Source organism: Echiichthys vipera (assembly GCF_963691815.1).
Source record: "Echiichthys vipera genome assembly, chromosome: 14".
NCBI lineage: Eukaryota > Metazoa > Chordata > Actinopteri > Perciformes > Trachinidae > Echiichthys > Echiichthys vipera.
Window position 1 is genome coordinate 11,393,555 of NC_139839.1, and position 14,372 is coordinate 11,407,926.

The 14,372-nt window shown below is 40.9% G+C and overlaps 1 protein-coding gene across 1 annotated transcript; it reads left to right on the forward strand.

Moving 5' to 3' along the window:
* Window positions 1–10,825: 10,825 nt before the first annotated feature.
* Window positions 10,826–13,158, forward strand: LOC310957027 (beta-2 adrenergic receptor-like; the record flags this gene model as incomplete). Its single annotated transcript, XM_083927437.1, has 3 exons — window positions 10,826–10,985; window positions 11,075–11,366; window positions 12,141–13,158. The coding sequence occupies 3 exons, from the start codon at window positions 10,826–10,828 to the stop codon at window positions 13,156–13,158; spliced, it is 1,470 nt and encodes a 489-aa protein (XP_083783563.1).
* Between the last annotated feature and the right edge of the window lie 1,214 nt (window positions 13,159–14,372).

Sequence of the window (14,372 nt, forward strand, 5' to 3'; positions counted from 1 at the left end):
CAGAGCAGCTTCAATACATTACTAAATATGTGTGGCACCTTGAACTTGGTTAAAACCCAAATGTATTCATTTATTCATGTCTTCAGGCTAAAGCTGATGTCAGCAGGTTGCATTTGAAGCTAACACAAAGAGAAAAAAAGGCACATTCGAACACTGTGGTCCATTAAGGTCCGTATCCACGGGGCGAATGTGTATACACTGAACTTTACAAGTTCCTCCTCAGAGTAAGAGTGTGTGTGTGTGTGTGTGTATGTGTGTGTGTGTGTGTGTGTGTGTGTGTGTGTGTGTGTGTGTGTGTGTGTGTGTGTGTGTGTGTGTGTCTGTGTGTGTGTGTGTGTGTGTCTGTGTAAATTATCAGTGTGGAGACACAACTCTGTACATACACAATTTTTATCCCGCGATAAGTAACAAAGGTTCTGTTGTGTGTTTGTCAGTCAGGAAATGGGTCAAGTTGAAGGTGAGGTCACTGTCATTGTGTGTGTGTGTGTGTGTGTGTGTGTGTGTGTGTGTGTGTGTGTGTGTGTGTGTGTGTGTGTGTGTGTGTGTGTGTGTGTGTGTGTGTGTGTGTGTGTGTGTGTGTGTGTGTGTGTGTTTTCTGATCTACCTCCATCTCCCATGATTAAGGGATCAAAAGGGCTCTTTAAAAGTCAGGGTGTTGTTCTTTAGAGTGAGATTTATTGTTGATAAATCAGAATGTAGAGGTCAAAGGTCACAGTATTTATAAATGTAATAGGTGAAAGTATGGCCGATTAATCAAAAAGATATTCATGTTTTTTCTCTAAATAAAAGATGAACCATACCTCGCGTCCACAGAACTTCAGATTTACAATGCATTCCCCCCACACTTTGTCCCGAAATACATCACATGAAGAGACACAGGGTTTAGAGTTTCATCCCTCCCACAAATCTCTGTGGTAAAATCCACTCTTAGTGTGTTTATCATCACATCAGATGGTGGTTATCGTAACTATCATTGAGCCACATATATGGTGTCATCTTTCACATTGGAAGACATAAAATAATCTCAGTCAGCCATTTTTGACCGTGATAACAATGTGAGGATTTCACACAACCTTTATGTGCAAACACACAGAAGACAAATAACTAAACTCAGGGAAGCCGAGAGATTTATTTCTAACACCTCAAAATATTTGAAACACGTCTGCTGCTGTAGACCATTAATAGGCCTCAACAGCTCTCGTTGCTTTGGCCTGCTGCTTCTCTCTCTCACATCGTTTAAACCTGGGTGTGGAGACTTTTTTTTTCCACAGCTTTGGTTCAAATCCAAAGTAGCTGAAGCAGCTGTGTTTGGACAAACAGGAATTCTCTGAGCCTTCAGGGTACTGTAAAATAGTGTGATAGTACTTTAACTGACGTCTTTTTCCAATTTCCACCAGAAAGTGACCTTGGTTAAAAACTGTAAATGTGTTTGTTACTGTAGGAACAATCAGTTGAGCTTAAAGGATGTACCCCCGTTGAAGCTGCAATAGCTGCGTCACACAATGAAAGCAAATACTGTTTGACCAAGGTGCCATAAAGGGACACACTTCAGTCTCTTCGAGGTTAAAGGAAGAGTTACACATTGAACGATTGGCCCGTTTGTCAGTTTTAGAGCTGAAACATCTGGTGGATTAGGCTATTTTGCTAATAAATCACCAGTACCAACCTTGCGGGCATTTGCATTTGGAGAGGGAATGTCTCCACAGACACACAGACTGGAATACTTGGCTCAAAAGACAAGTGCTTTCATTAGTGGGTCATATGATCAATCACCATTGTTTTAACTCACTCTCTAATTAATAGTAACTTAACAGACAATTATACAGGGTGTCCCCAAAAAATGTATACACGCTTTAAAAATGTGTTAACTAGGCGTTTATCCAAATTCATTTAATTTTAAAAATGTAATAAAATTTACAAACATAATTTTATTGTTTGTCACCGTCTGTTCTCAAACTGACTTCCGTTCTGGGCCTAGAAACCGCTGACGATCCGAAGCAATGGAATCACTAGATGCTGTTCAGTTGTATTGTAGGGACATGTAGCTTTACTTATACTAGCAATAAAAAGTCAGGAAATCTCATCTCCACTTTAACCACTCTGTTACCAACTTTATGGAACTGCTTTCCACGGGAAGTGAACATGATGAGTCATGAATATGTGTGATATTTTCTCTCCTGAAATGGTACCAGACACTACATCAGCAATAACTTGGTGATGCTTATGTATTTAAAATCTATACGAAGCCGCAGGTTATCGTAACAAAAAAATATTCACAGAATGAATCATTCGTAAAACAGCCATTTCCAAAGCTGTTGAGAAACATAACAGTGTAATTCAAAAACGCTCGATGCGTCTGCTGAAGATGATTGCAAATGGTGCTTCAAAGGGGATGACAAATGACACAAGTGGGAAAAGAAATTGATAAGGGACAAGAGCATGCAGGGTTAGAGAGGGGAGTGAAGGCAGATGAAAGATGAGCATCGGATACAAGAGTTACCTGAGGGGACCAAAGAAAAAAGAAGAGAGAGAGTGATGATCAAAGAGATGGAGGGGGAGTTAGGGACAAGACGGGAGAGGAGATGAGGGAGGAGAGAAAAGGAGAGAGGAGGAGTGATGGGAGGACAGGAAGAGTGAGAGTGACAATGATGATGAGAGAGAGAGAGGAGGGAAGGAAAGGAAAGATGCTGACTGGCAGAAAGTGTGTTTGTCTTTCTGCTCAGATGCCTCGTCTCTGATCCGGGAGCACTTTCATTTCACCACTCCGACACTTGCACAAACACCCCCGATAGTATTTGCAACTACATATATGTTAAAGGAACACTTGTATAACGGCTGAAAGGTCACAGCTGCAAAGTGATCCAAATGACGTTCATTTTTTCTGTCATTGAAATGATTTTTTCTTGCCACCTTGTTTGAACCTTCCAATCACCCCACATCTGTCAGAACAGGCAGCTGTAAGAATACATCAACATGGTATAGGAGGATAGAGGCGGAGCAGGCGATAATGAAAACAGTGTCTGATGAGGGATTTTGTATTTTAATGGATTACTTTTAGAACTCATACATCACAACATCATGCTATTTTACAGCTTGGTAGAATATATGTGTAAAAAAACTACAACAAAACCCTGTTGCCAGTCAATGCTGCAACTAAATCTGGAATAATGCACATTCATTTGATAACACCTTTATTCAGTTTTGTTCAACTTAAACATCTGAGATCACAGCTTTTTCAGTCACTAGCAGTGCCATATTTTTAGGCATTCAATTCCATCGCTATGCGGATGACCGCCAAGCTCTATTTCGTCATCCAGCCTACTTCCAATCTGCCCACTTCCCTTTCTGACTGATGACTAGAAATCAAATCTTGGTTCTTTCACAACTCTCTGAAACTCATCAGTTATAGAACAAATGTTCTCTCTGATGGTACTCATCTTATTCTCATCAACAGGTGCTGATGTCTTATGAAAAGAAACGCACAAAGTCTATCTTACGAAATGTGACATTCAATTTAATATGGGGAATGGTGACCGGATTGCTGTGGTTATGTTTTGTGACTTTAAGAAGAAATAAGAAGTGACTGTTAAGGCAACAAAACTACGCATATTTTGGTTAGGATTAGAAAAAAGGTTGTGGTTAGGCTTAGTACCAGGACATGAACGCCACCCCCTGGATGAAAGTCCTGTGTTTTTGGAACCTATCAGAGAGCAGTGGTCTTAACTTATAGTACGGCACCTCATTTTAACACGCGGAAGACACACAAATTGCTGTGCATTCACTTCTAGTTATATATAAGTGAAATACATACAAAATAATTATGTGGAATACACAAAACTGATTAATTGATTGATTAATTCTTCCGTCCCTAAGGGTCAAGAGTCTCAACAGCATATTGTCTTTTGAAGCACACTTCATCAATGGTACTCAGGATGCATACTCTCATCTAAGCAATATTAATCATCTTTGTCCATTACTCACACTGAACAGCACCGCCGTTCCAATTAACTCTCCTTCCTTTCAAATGTCTTCACAAATGTCAACTGGTCCAGAATTTAGCCTCTATAGACAGTATTCCTGTTCTACAACAACTTCACTGGCTCCCCATTAAACAGCATATAGAGTTTAAGCGTGCATCACCCCACAACCAGCACTGCTCCCAGTAGACCACACACATCAACACTGACAATAACTGCACTATAATGGTCCCCAACTGGGCTTACTTCACAGTGTGAAATACTTAGCTCAGGTGAATTTCAATCTCAATGTGCAATACTAATTAACTATTTAAAAATATTATAGTTCCTGTTATTCATATATTTTATATATCCCTGTGTTTATAGAGCTCATATTTTTCTATATTTTCTACATTTTATGTTTTCTTATTGATGCGTCTTCTATGTTTGCTGTCCACTTTAGTGCTGTAAAAAGGAAATTCCCCCTTTGTGGGACTAATAAAGGATATCTTATCTTATCTTATCTTTAAAGCCCTCCACAACTCAACCCCTTTAATGAACGTCTATAAATCTATCTATAAACCTTCCTCCACTCTTCTGCTATCCAACTCACCACATCATCTGGCTACTTGACTATCATGAGGTCTGGAGACCTCAGCTCCTCTGCCCTTCCTAGGAACTCTCTCCTATAAGATATTGACAATATTGCCTGTCTCTCCTACTTTAAATCCCGTCTTCAAACATATCTTTTTTTAATCTTAACTTTTATAATTGTAAATCAACATTTTGTTTGATTTTTTTAATGTCTTGATTCATGTTTTTGACTGTGCCTGTAAGGTGTCCATGAGTGCCTAGAAAGGCACATATTAAAAATATTTATTATTTGGATTATATTGGATCTGGGTGCAGGGAAGTTATGGGGGATAAATCCAGACTAGATGATGTGTGATATGTGATATAGCAGCAGGAAACAATACAATATGGTGTCAGTGGTCCAGACGTATATCATGTACAGGATATACTGTATGTACAGACTGGGTCTCTTTGAGCAAAACAAATAAGCTGCACCGAAACACAACTGAGGCTGGGAATGGGTTTTTTTCTTCCTTGAATGAATGAATTACTGTTGCATTATTTTGCTTCTGCTGATAAAATCAAATGTGGCTTTGCAGAAGATTTGTTCTGCTCTGTAACATGCCCTGGTGATGTCATGTGAAAAAAAGATTGTATGCTTTGATAGTGCAGCTGAGAAATACATCTTATAATGCAGCTCATCAGTACGTTTTAGTGACACGATTCTTGCATCTGTGGGCACTTGAGGGAGTCACTTAATACAGAGGCAGCCAGTTCATTCATTCTGAAGAAGTCTATAGGCTTTTCAGTTTTACTGGATTCAGTGGAAAGTAACAGAAGATTAGACATGAAAATAGACCTTGAGACGGACTCAAAAGAACAGAACCGCCTCCACATCCTCTTTTTTTCCCTCACTGTACTCTCACAGCAATTTTCCTTGACGGATGATCAAACACCTCGCTGGGAAACATACTGGAGTTTGGCTTGTGCCATATGATCCCTTAAATTGAACTCATGAGGTCATAATTATAGTCGATGAAGTCATGTTTTAAGAAATACCTCACCTGCAAAATGACCATGTTATTGTTACATGCCTCCATGGTGAAAGAACAATCCAAAAATGGAGAGAAATCCTGATGCATTGAAGTAATAGTGGGCTGCGTTTAACAACAGCAAAACTATATCAAAGTACCCACAGCTTACAAACTCTCCCAGCTCATGCAGTATTATCCGGGTCTCATTTGACCAAAGCACGTGCATTTTCACTAAAATCTTACAATTTAAAATACTTCTGCATGTACTCATAGTGTGACTGTAAAGTATATCACAACTCAAAAATCATTAATACCGCATCATTGGCTCAATTATATGGACGGATGATGCAGTGTGTTCTGAACAAGTGAGAGCAGTTAAAAGAAAGCTGACAAGGAGCAACTCAAAAACACAAATGATATACGAGAAGGAGCTCTGTATAGGGAGTGGAGCTTTTATATCAAGGGATGAATTCTATAGGAGTTAGAAGGTGTGACAGGGAGAGGAGGATGTGGAGAGAGGGGGAGGAAGGGAAAGGACAAGGACAGGAAGAGGTGCGGAAAGGAATGTGTCTTGGGCTAAACAGACAGGAGGATATGGCCATACTGACGGCACTACTCCCATAGGAAGACAAACGGAGAGGACATCTGAAGTAGAGAGAGGTTGGATAAAGATGCATCAGACTTTCATGTTTTACCAGTCTTACCAATATTTGGTTCTGCTTTGCACGCGGTTTCCTCTGTGAAAGTCATGCCCTGCGACTTTTCCCCCGCCAAAACAATGAGTGCAGATCAGCCGGGCGGTCGCAACATAATCGACTCAGGCAGATGAATCATGGTGCTCAAATGGTCACACTGATTCTTATCACTACTCAGTCCTTTTTGGTCCACTTGGATGTTGCTCTGGGCTCCTTGACAAAGTTTCCCCAAAATCCATCATGAAAAGCAAAGATATGATAAAAGGAGGAGAGATAAAGAGTGAAATGAAAAAGCAGAGAAAAGAGGGACCGCGTGGAGCTCTCATCGTGGTTAAAGAGCTTCCTGTTTCCTTTGCAAAGGAAAGTACAAAGTGTAACTGAGGTGTCATCAACAACAAAGAAACAACAACAACAACAACAAAACTAACTTATTGCCTTAAAAACATGAAGAAGAAGAAGAAGAAAAAAAATTGAGTATTAATTACGTGCACTTTCTTTTTTAACAAAGATCCTCACTGAAAGTCTGACCTTTGGAAAAGTGGAAAAACTAATGATGCATCACATGGATGCCAGGCTGTATCCTGTGGAAATATACATGACTTCTCTCCTCTAATAATGCTTTCATAAAGTTGTGCTTGTCCTCACTTATGAACTTGTATCAAACAAACATGTTTCACGTCGTAAATAAAGGACAGTATTGATTATGCAGCATGAATGAATGCTTTATGATGATTAGTTGTTCCTGCTACCACGCTCCACACAGTATCTTAATTGTACCATACATGGTGTGTGTGTGAGTGTGTGTGTGTGTGTGTGTGTGTGTGTGTGTGTTTGTACCGTCTCTACTGAATAAGAGATAAGTGTGTGGGGGGGGGGGGGGGGTTCAGTTAAAAAAAATATCTGGCTGGAGGTACAGGGCTCTAACTGGCTAAGAGCTTGTTTCAGGAGGTTTGTCAAACTAACATGATGAATGCACTCAAAAAGATTTTGTGTGTCTTTATCTATAATGTTTATGTGTGCTGGCTGTGAAAACAAATATCCCCCTGGAACAATAAATCTAAATTAAAAAAAATCTAATATTATATTAATTGTTTACATAAAGTAAAATGATGCAAAACAACAGGTAGTTTGGTGAACAGCTGTTTAGCTTTCTGAGCTTACTCAAAGCAAAATTATTTGCGACATAAAACAAGAGGGAGAACTCATATTGCTTAACATATTTTGTCTTGCAGTCTGCCCCTGACCTAGATTCGTCACCCAACATTGGGAACTTTTCACTGGGTTACCTATTGTCTTATTTAACACACATCAACACATCAAGCCAACCTAGAGTTGTTTAGCTGCAATGCAACAGTTTCTTCTTATTACAGTGGTGAAGCATATGAGGATACAAAAGGGCATTCAGGCTGAAGATTGTTGCAGCCAAAAGCAGAAGTCTGTGGTTTTAAACTGCAGCTCTAATGTGTGAATATAAAGTAGGGTGGTGCTGAAAAATACCTCCAAAAGTTTGAATAATTTGAATAAATAAAAGTTTAAAAACAAATGTTTCCCAGAGGGTACTGGGTGCTGTCGAGCTGTCAGTACACTGCACACATGCGATATATACTAAAAGCCATTCCTTGGCCTCTGATAGGCTACTGTCCTGCCGTGATGTCATGAGGGCTTGCTTATAAAAAAGGGTGAAGGGCTCAGCTGCTTCAAAAGGGCAAGTGTCGTTGAGGGCTGAGAGAGTGTGTTTATACATGTACGAGAAAGAGAGAGCGAGGCAGAGTGTGTGTGTGTATGTGTGCGCCACACATTAAATCAGACATTCACAACTCAGCAGAAGAGGAATAGAGACCAAAAGCTGCAGACAAACACATTATAATGATACTTTGTGCTGTGGATTTAAAGGCACTTGGATTATCAAATCACTGGATTGTAAAGCATAGGACTGAGTCTGGAGGTAGGAGAACTAAATGTAATGTTAAGTCTGTACATTTCGTGCATATACTGTGTTCTCCCAAGTGCATGATAGTACCATTGCTATTTAAAGAGCCAATTGTCTACTGGTTCAAACATTTCAGATTTTTTTAAGTATTAAAATGTGGGTCAGTGCAACTAAAAATATTTTTTTTCTGAGGATCCTAAATCATTTCTTTCTCCTTTTTTTTCACAAAAGGTGCAGATCTTATTCCACTAATATTAACTATGTGCTAAGGTATTTCGGAGTCAAACTCATAACTGAAGCTTTTATACCATATGGACAGTCAATTCTTTATTCTAACACAATTTTTTTTTGTGTTAGTTGCTCAAATTCAGTGAACACAAACTAGCTTTCATCTTCAACATGCTATGCTTTAGTTCATCGGGACAGCAACATGTTTAATTGCTCAGTTAGATTAGAGCGCTGGCTTTTCAGTGTTTATAAAGACACCTCTCTTCCCACACAGTTTGGTCTACTGTCATCAGCGGATCCTGTTAAGCGCTGCAAAAAAGCTGGGTGTCCTGTGTGTCCATGTGTATTTTTGTGTCTGCACCTGCACCTGAGCAAGTGTTTTTGTGCATGCACTATTTGTGTGAATTTTTTTGTGTCTAAGTGCTCACTTTAACCACCACCACCAAGCTATCTCTGTCTAAATATTGGGATATTTATGTCAGCGTAAATCTTTTGTGTTTGATTCTTGGCCTCACTGAGCTGGTCAAGTTTCAGTGTGTTTGTGTGTGTGTATGTGTAGCTGTATATACAATTCAGGCAGGGGGACAAGCAGGGCGTGCAGAGCCTCTTTCACAATCTTGATTATATATTTGTGCAGGTAGACGCCCAGCTTATTGATCTGATTAGTGGGGGCAGTGAACAGTCACAAGACACCGTGGGTGCACCAGGGTCATCAGTGTGAAAGGTGACGGGGTCAGCTTCAAGCTTCTTGACAAAAGCAACAAGTGAACTGAACATTTTTCAAACATGAACAAAAGGTTCCTTTTGCTTCGTATTTGGATTGTGTGTGGTGCGTCATCGGCTGTCAGGGACAGGCTGCGCTGTGCTTTATTAATTACAACTCAAACAGCCTTCTATACGCATCAGTAATGAAAGATTGATTTTTAAAATGAATCCGCAGTCAACTTTCCAGCAGATCCATCATTTCCCCATGCACTCCGGGCACCTCTTTATTCTCTAAATGGAAATGAGGATATTTTAGGAATGATGACAAAAATATCACACAAACTGGCTGATGTGGACAGCAGACAGTGTGATTGACGGCATACAAACACTTATACGTAATGTGCTGTATTATTACAGTTATGTAATGAGACTGTAAGGCTTTTAGTAAGAGCAGCAATTTATTCCACTTGTGAAATGATTGTCATAAAAAAAAACATCTTGTCATGGTCCACCCTGGCATTTTGAAATGCATCCCAAAATCCAACACTTTGCTCATTTACCATGGAAGAACTGGGTAAACACTTGTGAATCAATGCGACTCTTTACAGCTGGCATCAACATGTGTTGCGAGTGTTTGGATTGTGTTGGAATAAAGCCACTGTACATATAAATCCGGGTGCACATGCACACGGAAGATCCAGTTAACTAAACAACCTCTGGATGCAGTCAGAGGTGCATTAAAAATATTAATTGTACGCTGATCTCATTTATAAGAAAAGCACATGAATAAATACACTGTCAGCTATGAAACAAACAGGTAGAATGCAGCTTAAATAATCACAAGCTCCTGTAGGATGACCTACTTATTTACTTTACAGTACTTCAGGTGTCTGCTGTCATTTGGGACATGTGGGACTGTCAAAGATCCTTCGTGCACAGCTAACCCACCCTGTATGAAAAAAAGTTAAATACATTATGCCTAATGTCTTATTTTCTATACTATGCATTGTTAGTGTAAACGGGCTGGGGCAGAGAAGCAAAATGTAAATGGTGACCTTTCTACATGTCATCCCTCCTATCTCTCTTTCCCCTCATTTTACTGCTGCTATCCATTATCATAAAAGCACAAAAATGCTCCTAAACAATTTAAAAAACACACATTGAATTGACAAAAAAACTCAGGTATATAGTCAAGGTAGCTGGTCGTAAGAAACTATTGTCGGCGAGAACTCAAAAGCATGCAGACTGCAAAATCTGATAAACTCGTGATAAGGGGCCTATCACTTCATCTATGAAAGAACAGATTATGTCCATCACCTCCACATGAAAGGAAACTCTAACCAGCTGACCTGCATATGACTCTCTGATATCTCTTGATATTCAAATAGTGCGAGTCTATTTACTTTCTGTCATATATATAACACTTTCTAAGAAGCAACAGGCCCCGAGCAGAAACAGGAACTAACTCGTCAAAAATTGTTAAAAGGGACAACCTGGTAGCTCACCTGGTAGAGCGGGAGCACTGTATCATGTGTCATACAGTGGCATGAGTTGGATCATGGGGGACTTGCCGACTGAAAATGCAAAGAGAGATTTAAAGAAAAGTCTCTAAACCTGAACTGGACCCTGCACTTGAGCTCTCTTACGCTGTCTTCATCCATTATAAACAAACAATTGTTGATCTGTGTGTTACGACTGTAGATCATGGAACCAACGAGTGTTGTCTCAGCACTAATCAACCAATCACAGTACAGCAACTCCTCCCTGGTCTCTGATTCACCAGCGAGACCTTCAGAGTTCAGCGATGCAGAGCTCGTGCTGCTGGGTGTTGCCATGGCTATTCTGGTTCTAGCTATAGTTTTTGGTAAGTCCTGAAACATCTTATCATTTCAATTAGTTGATGGTTCACTATATTCAAATCTCTTCTCTTAATGTATCTTTTCTTGTGTTCAGGAAACGTGCTGGTGATTACGGCCATCTTGCGTTTCCAGCGGCTCCAGACAGTCACTAACTTCTTCATTGCCTCGCTGGCTGTTGCCGACCTCATCATGGGTTTGGTTGTGGTTCCCTTTGGCTCCAGCCACATCCTGCTGGGAACCTGGCAATTTGGCACCTTCATGTGTGATTTCTGGACAGCAACCGACGTGCTGTGTGTGACGGCCAGCATTGAAACACTGTGTGTGATCGCTCTGGACCGCTATCTTGCTATCACGTCACCCCTTCGCTACCCATCACTACTCACCAGGTATGACCAAGACATTTTGGTTCAGCTGTGTGAGGGTTTAAAGGAGAACACTTGTCTATGTTTATGTGTCTGTTCATGTTATGTCCCAGCAGGTGTTTTCATCTGCTCTCAACATGCTGGAAAATTTGAATCCATACAAGAGTGCAACAGTTGTGCTCTATTAGTCAGTGCGGCTCGATCGTTCCTCCTGCACATTTTCGTCCTGGAGATTATTCCATTACTTCATTTATTTTTCTCTGTTAAATGTTTACAAAGCACTTTGGAAAGGTCCTGCTCCAGTAGCAGCCTTTCTCTATTAAACATACAACTTAAAAGGGAACTGCACAGGTTTAACATATCAAAGTCTGTTAGGTCCAGAGTACTGCTGCATGTGTGCAATAAGTTGTATAAAGCCTTTTGTAGTGCAAAATATGATACATTGTCTCAAGTGATGCCACTTGAGTGAGCATGGGACCGAAGACTACAAGGCTAGCTGCTACTAGCATAACACACCTGAATCTGTGACCGAAGTGCTGCCAGTCGTATTGCATTGTGGGTAATGTAGTCAATACCTTTTGACAAGGAAGAAGAATGCATGGAAAATATATGATAGCTCTAGTTCTTCTGCATAATTTCTTTCAAATCATCCATCATGAATCTGATGTTATAGGAGTGCAATGCTAACTTGAGTCAGTACTTTGATTTAGGGTGTGGCCAAGGCATAAGATACAGTTTATAAGTTACCAAATTGTGTTTTAACCCATGTGTGCTCTCTTGTTTCCTGCTGCTAACCAGGGGTCGGGCCTTTGCCGTGGTCCTCGGGGTTTGGGCGGTGGCCTCCCTTATTTCCTTCCTGCCCATCCATCTGAAGTTGTGGGTGTCACACGACGAGGAAGCTCAACGGTGCTTGGACAATGAGCACTGCTGTGATTTCAACACCAATGCAGCGTATGCAGTGTCTTCCTCGATTGTCTCCTTCTATCTGCCTCTGGTGGTGATGATATTCTTGTACTCCAGGGTCTTCCAGGAGGCTCAGAAACAGCTGGAGAAGATCAGAGGGAGGGAGAGGCATTTCTATAACTTGCATAACACTGCACAGCTGACCTATCCTGATGATAGTCCAGCAATGAATACATTCAGGACAGGAACTGACATGGGAGAACAAGCAGGAGAGGACAGTCTAAACATGCAGAAAACAGGAGGAGAAAACACTGGTGATAGCCGAGCAAGGATAGAAAAAGGGGAAGGGAAATACTCCGCTGCAAAGCGTCTTAAGTTCTGTCTAAAGGAGCACAAGGCTGTGAAAACTCTGGGGATCATCATGGGGACTTTCACATTGTGTTGGCTACCCTTCTTCATTCTCAACATCCTCATGACCTTCCTCAACTTGGGTGACATTAAGCTGCTCTTCAGACTCCTCAACTGGTTAGGATACTCCAACTCTGCCTTCAACCCACTCATCTACTGCCGCAGCCCCGACTTCAGGCACACCTTTCAGGAGATACTCTGTTTGAGGGGCAAAGGCAGAAGGAGAGGGTGGGGATGGTGCAAGGACAACGATTGGTACTCAAAACCCAAAGGTAGAACCAATGGGAACTATGACCGGAATGACGTCAGGGGGCTGGGCGTTCAGCAGAGGTCAAGATGGAAGGGCAGTTTGGACAGCTCTATTCAGGTTAGCTCACTAAATCTGGCTCCTCCGACCTCTTGCTGTGAGCAGGTTTTAGAAGTAGCTCCCGGTTCCCTAAAAAACTGGCAGGCAAACAGTTCTGCTAATGGGAGCTGTAAGGACAATCCAGCTTCTCTTGCTTGACCAATTTAGGACATTAGACTTCACATTGTGTGTGTATAGTCGTACTGTGAACATCAATTTGATGGAGCTTAAAATGTTTGTTTTGGGCTGAGAACAATTTTTGGTTTTGTTCTTTGTTTTAGCTCCTAGTGTTGTTAGCTAATATTCTGTGTATTTCAGTCAATGTTACTGAGGTTTTAGTTGTGGTCACTGGTCCTCTTTGCTGCTGCAATTGTCCTAATAACAGCTACACAAGTAAACCATGTTCAGCAGTTTAAAAGCTCTGACTTAAACCCTTAAAAGTCCAGTATGTAGGATTTAGGGGGACATAGAGGTGGAAAAAGAATGAAATTTTAATAAGTAGTGTTTTCATTTCAAAATAAGAATTGTTGTGTTTTTGTTTCCTAAGAATTTGTCTCTTCCTGATGTAGGGAGACAGCCTGGAAATACAGACACACATCTAGAAAGACGTGGGGTCTGGCAACGAGCAATAGACCTCCCCAATTTAAGAGGCGGCAACAACGCATGCATTTCAAAATACCACTGCAAGGAATTGGACAGAACTATGACCAACTATTACCAATCAGAGCAATGAACAAGGTGACATATCTATCGTCTTTATTGTTTACTATCACGACTTTGAGGGTGCATCACTGTCGTCATCCTTTTATGCCTGCCCATAACAGATAGTATAATTTGATTGGTGAGTCTGTATTTTCTGACATAGTTAAAATGCTCCAACGGTGCAATTTCCAGGGTAGTAGAGAGCGGGTATAACGCTGGATGTCAAGCTGCATCCAGGGTTTAGCGCCGCCCAGGACAACTGTGAGTGGTTTAAAGAAATACAAACAGCCCAGGGCATTTTCCCCCCTATACCAGAATGTTAACTTAGGCAGTCGAACAATGGTCTGGCAATGTGAGACTACCTTAGAATGAGTCGTGTATATCTACATATGGAGCTGGTCCTCTTCAGTGAACCTGCCATGTTGCACCACCATGTTCCTGCATTAGCCTAGGCCGGACAGACCAAACACAAGCTCTAGAGAGGGCCATTTGTGTTTCGCATTGGCCACCGTAGTGCTTCTTTACGCTTGGTCCACCAGAGAAGTTTCAGTTGGATACAATCTGCGACCTTGCTGCTAGGTGCCACGGAATCGGGCGCACAAGACCTTAAATTGTTTTTTCAGGACATTGTAACGCAGCTTCGTCTTAAAATTCTTAGAAAAACTGAATTA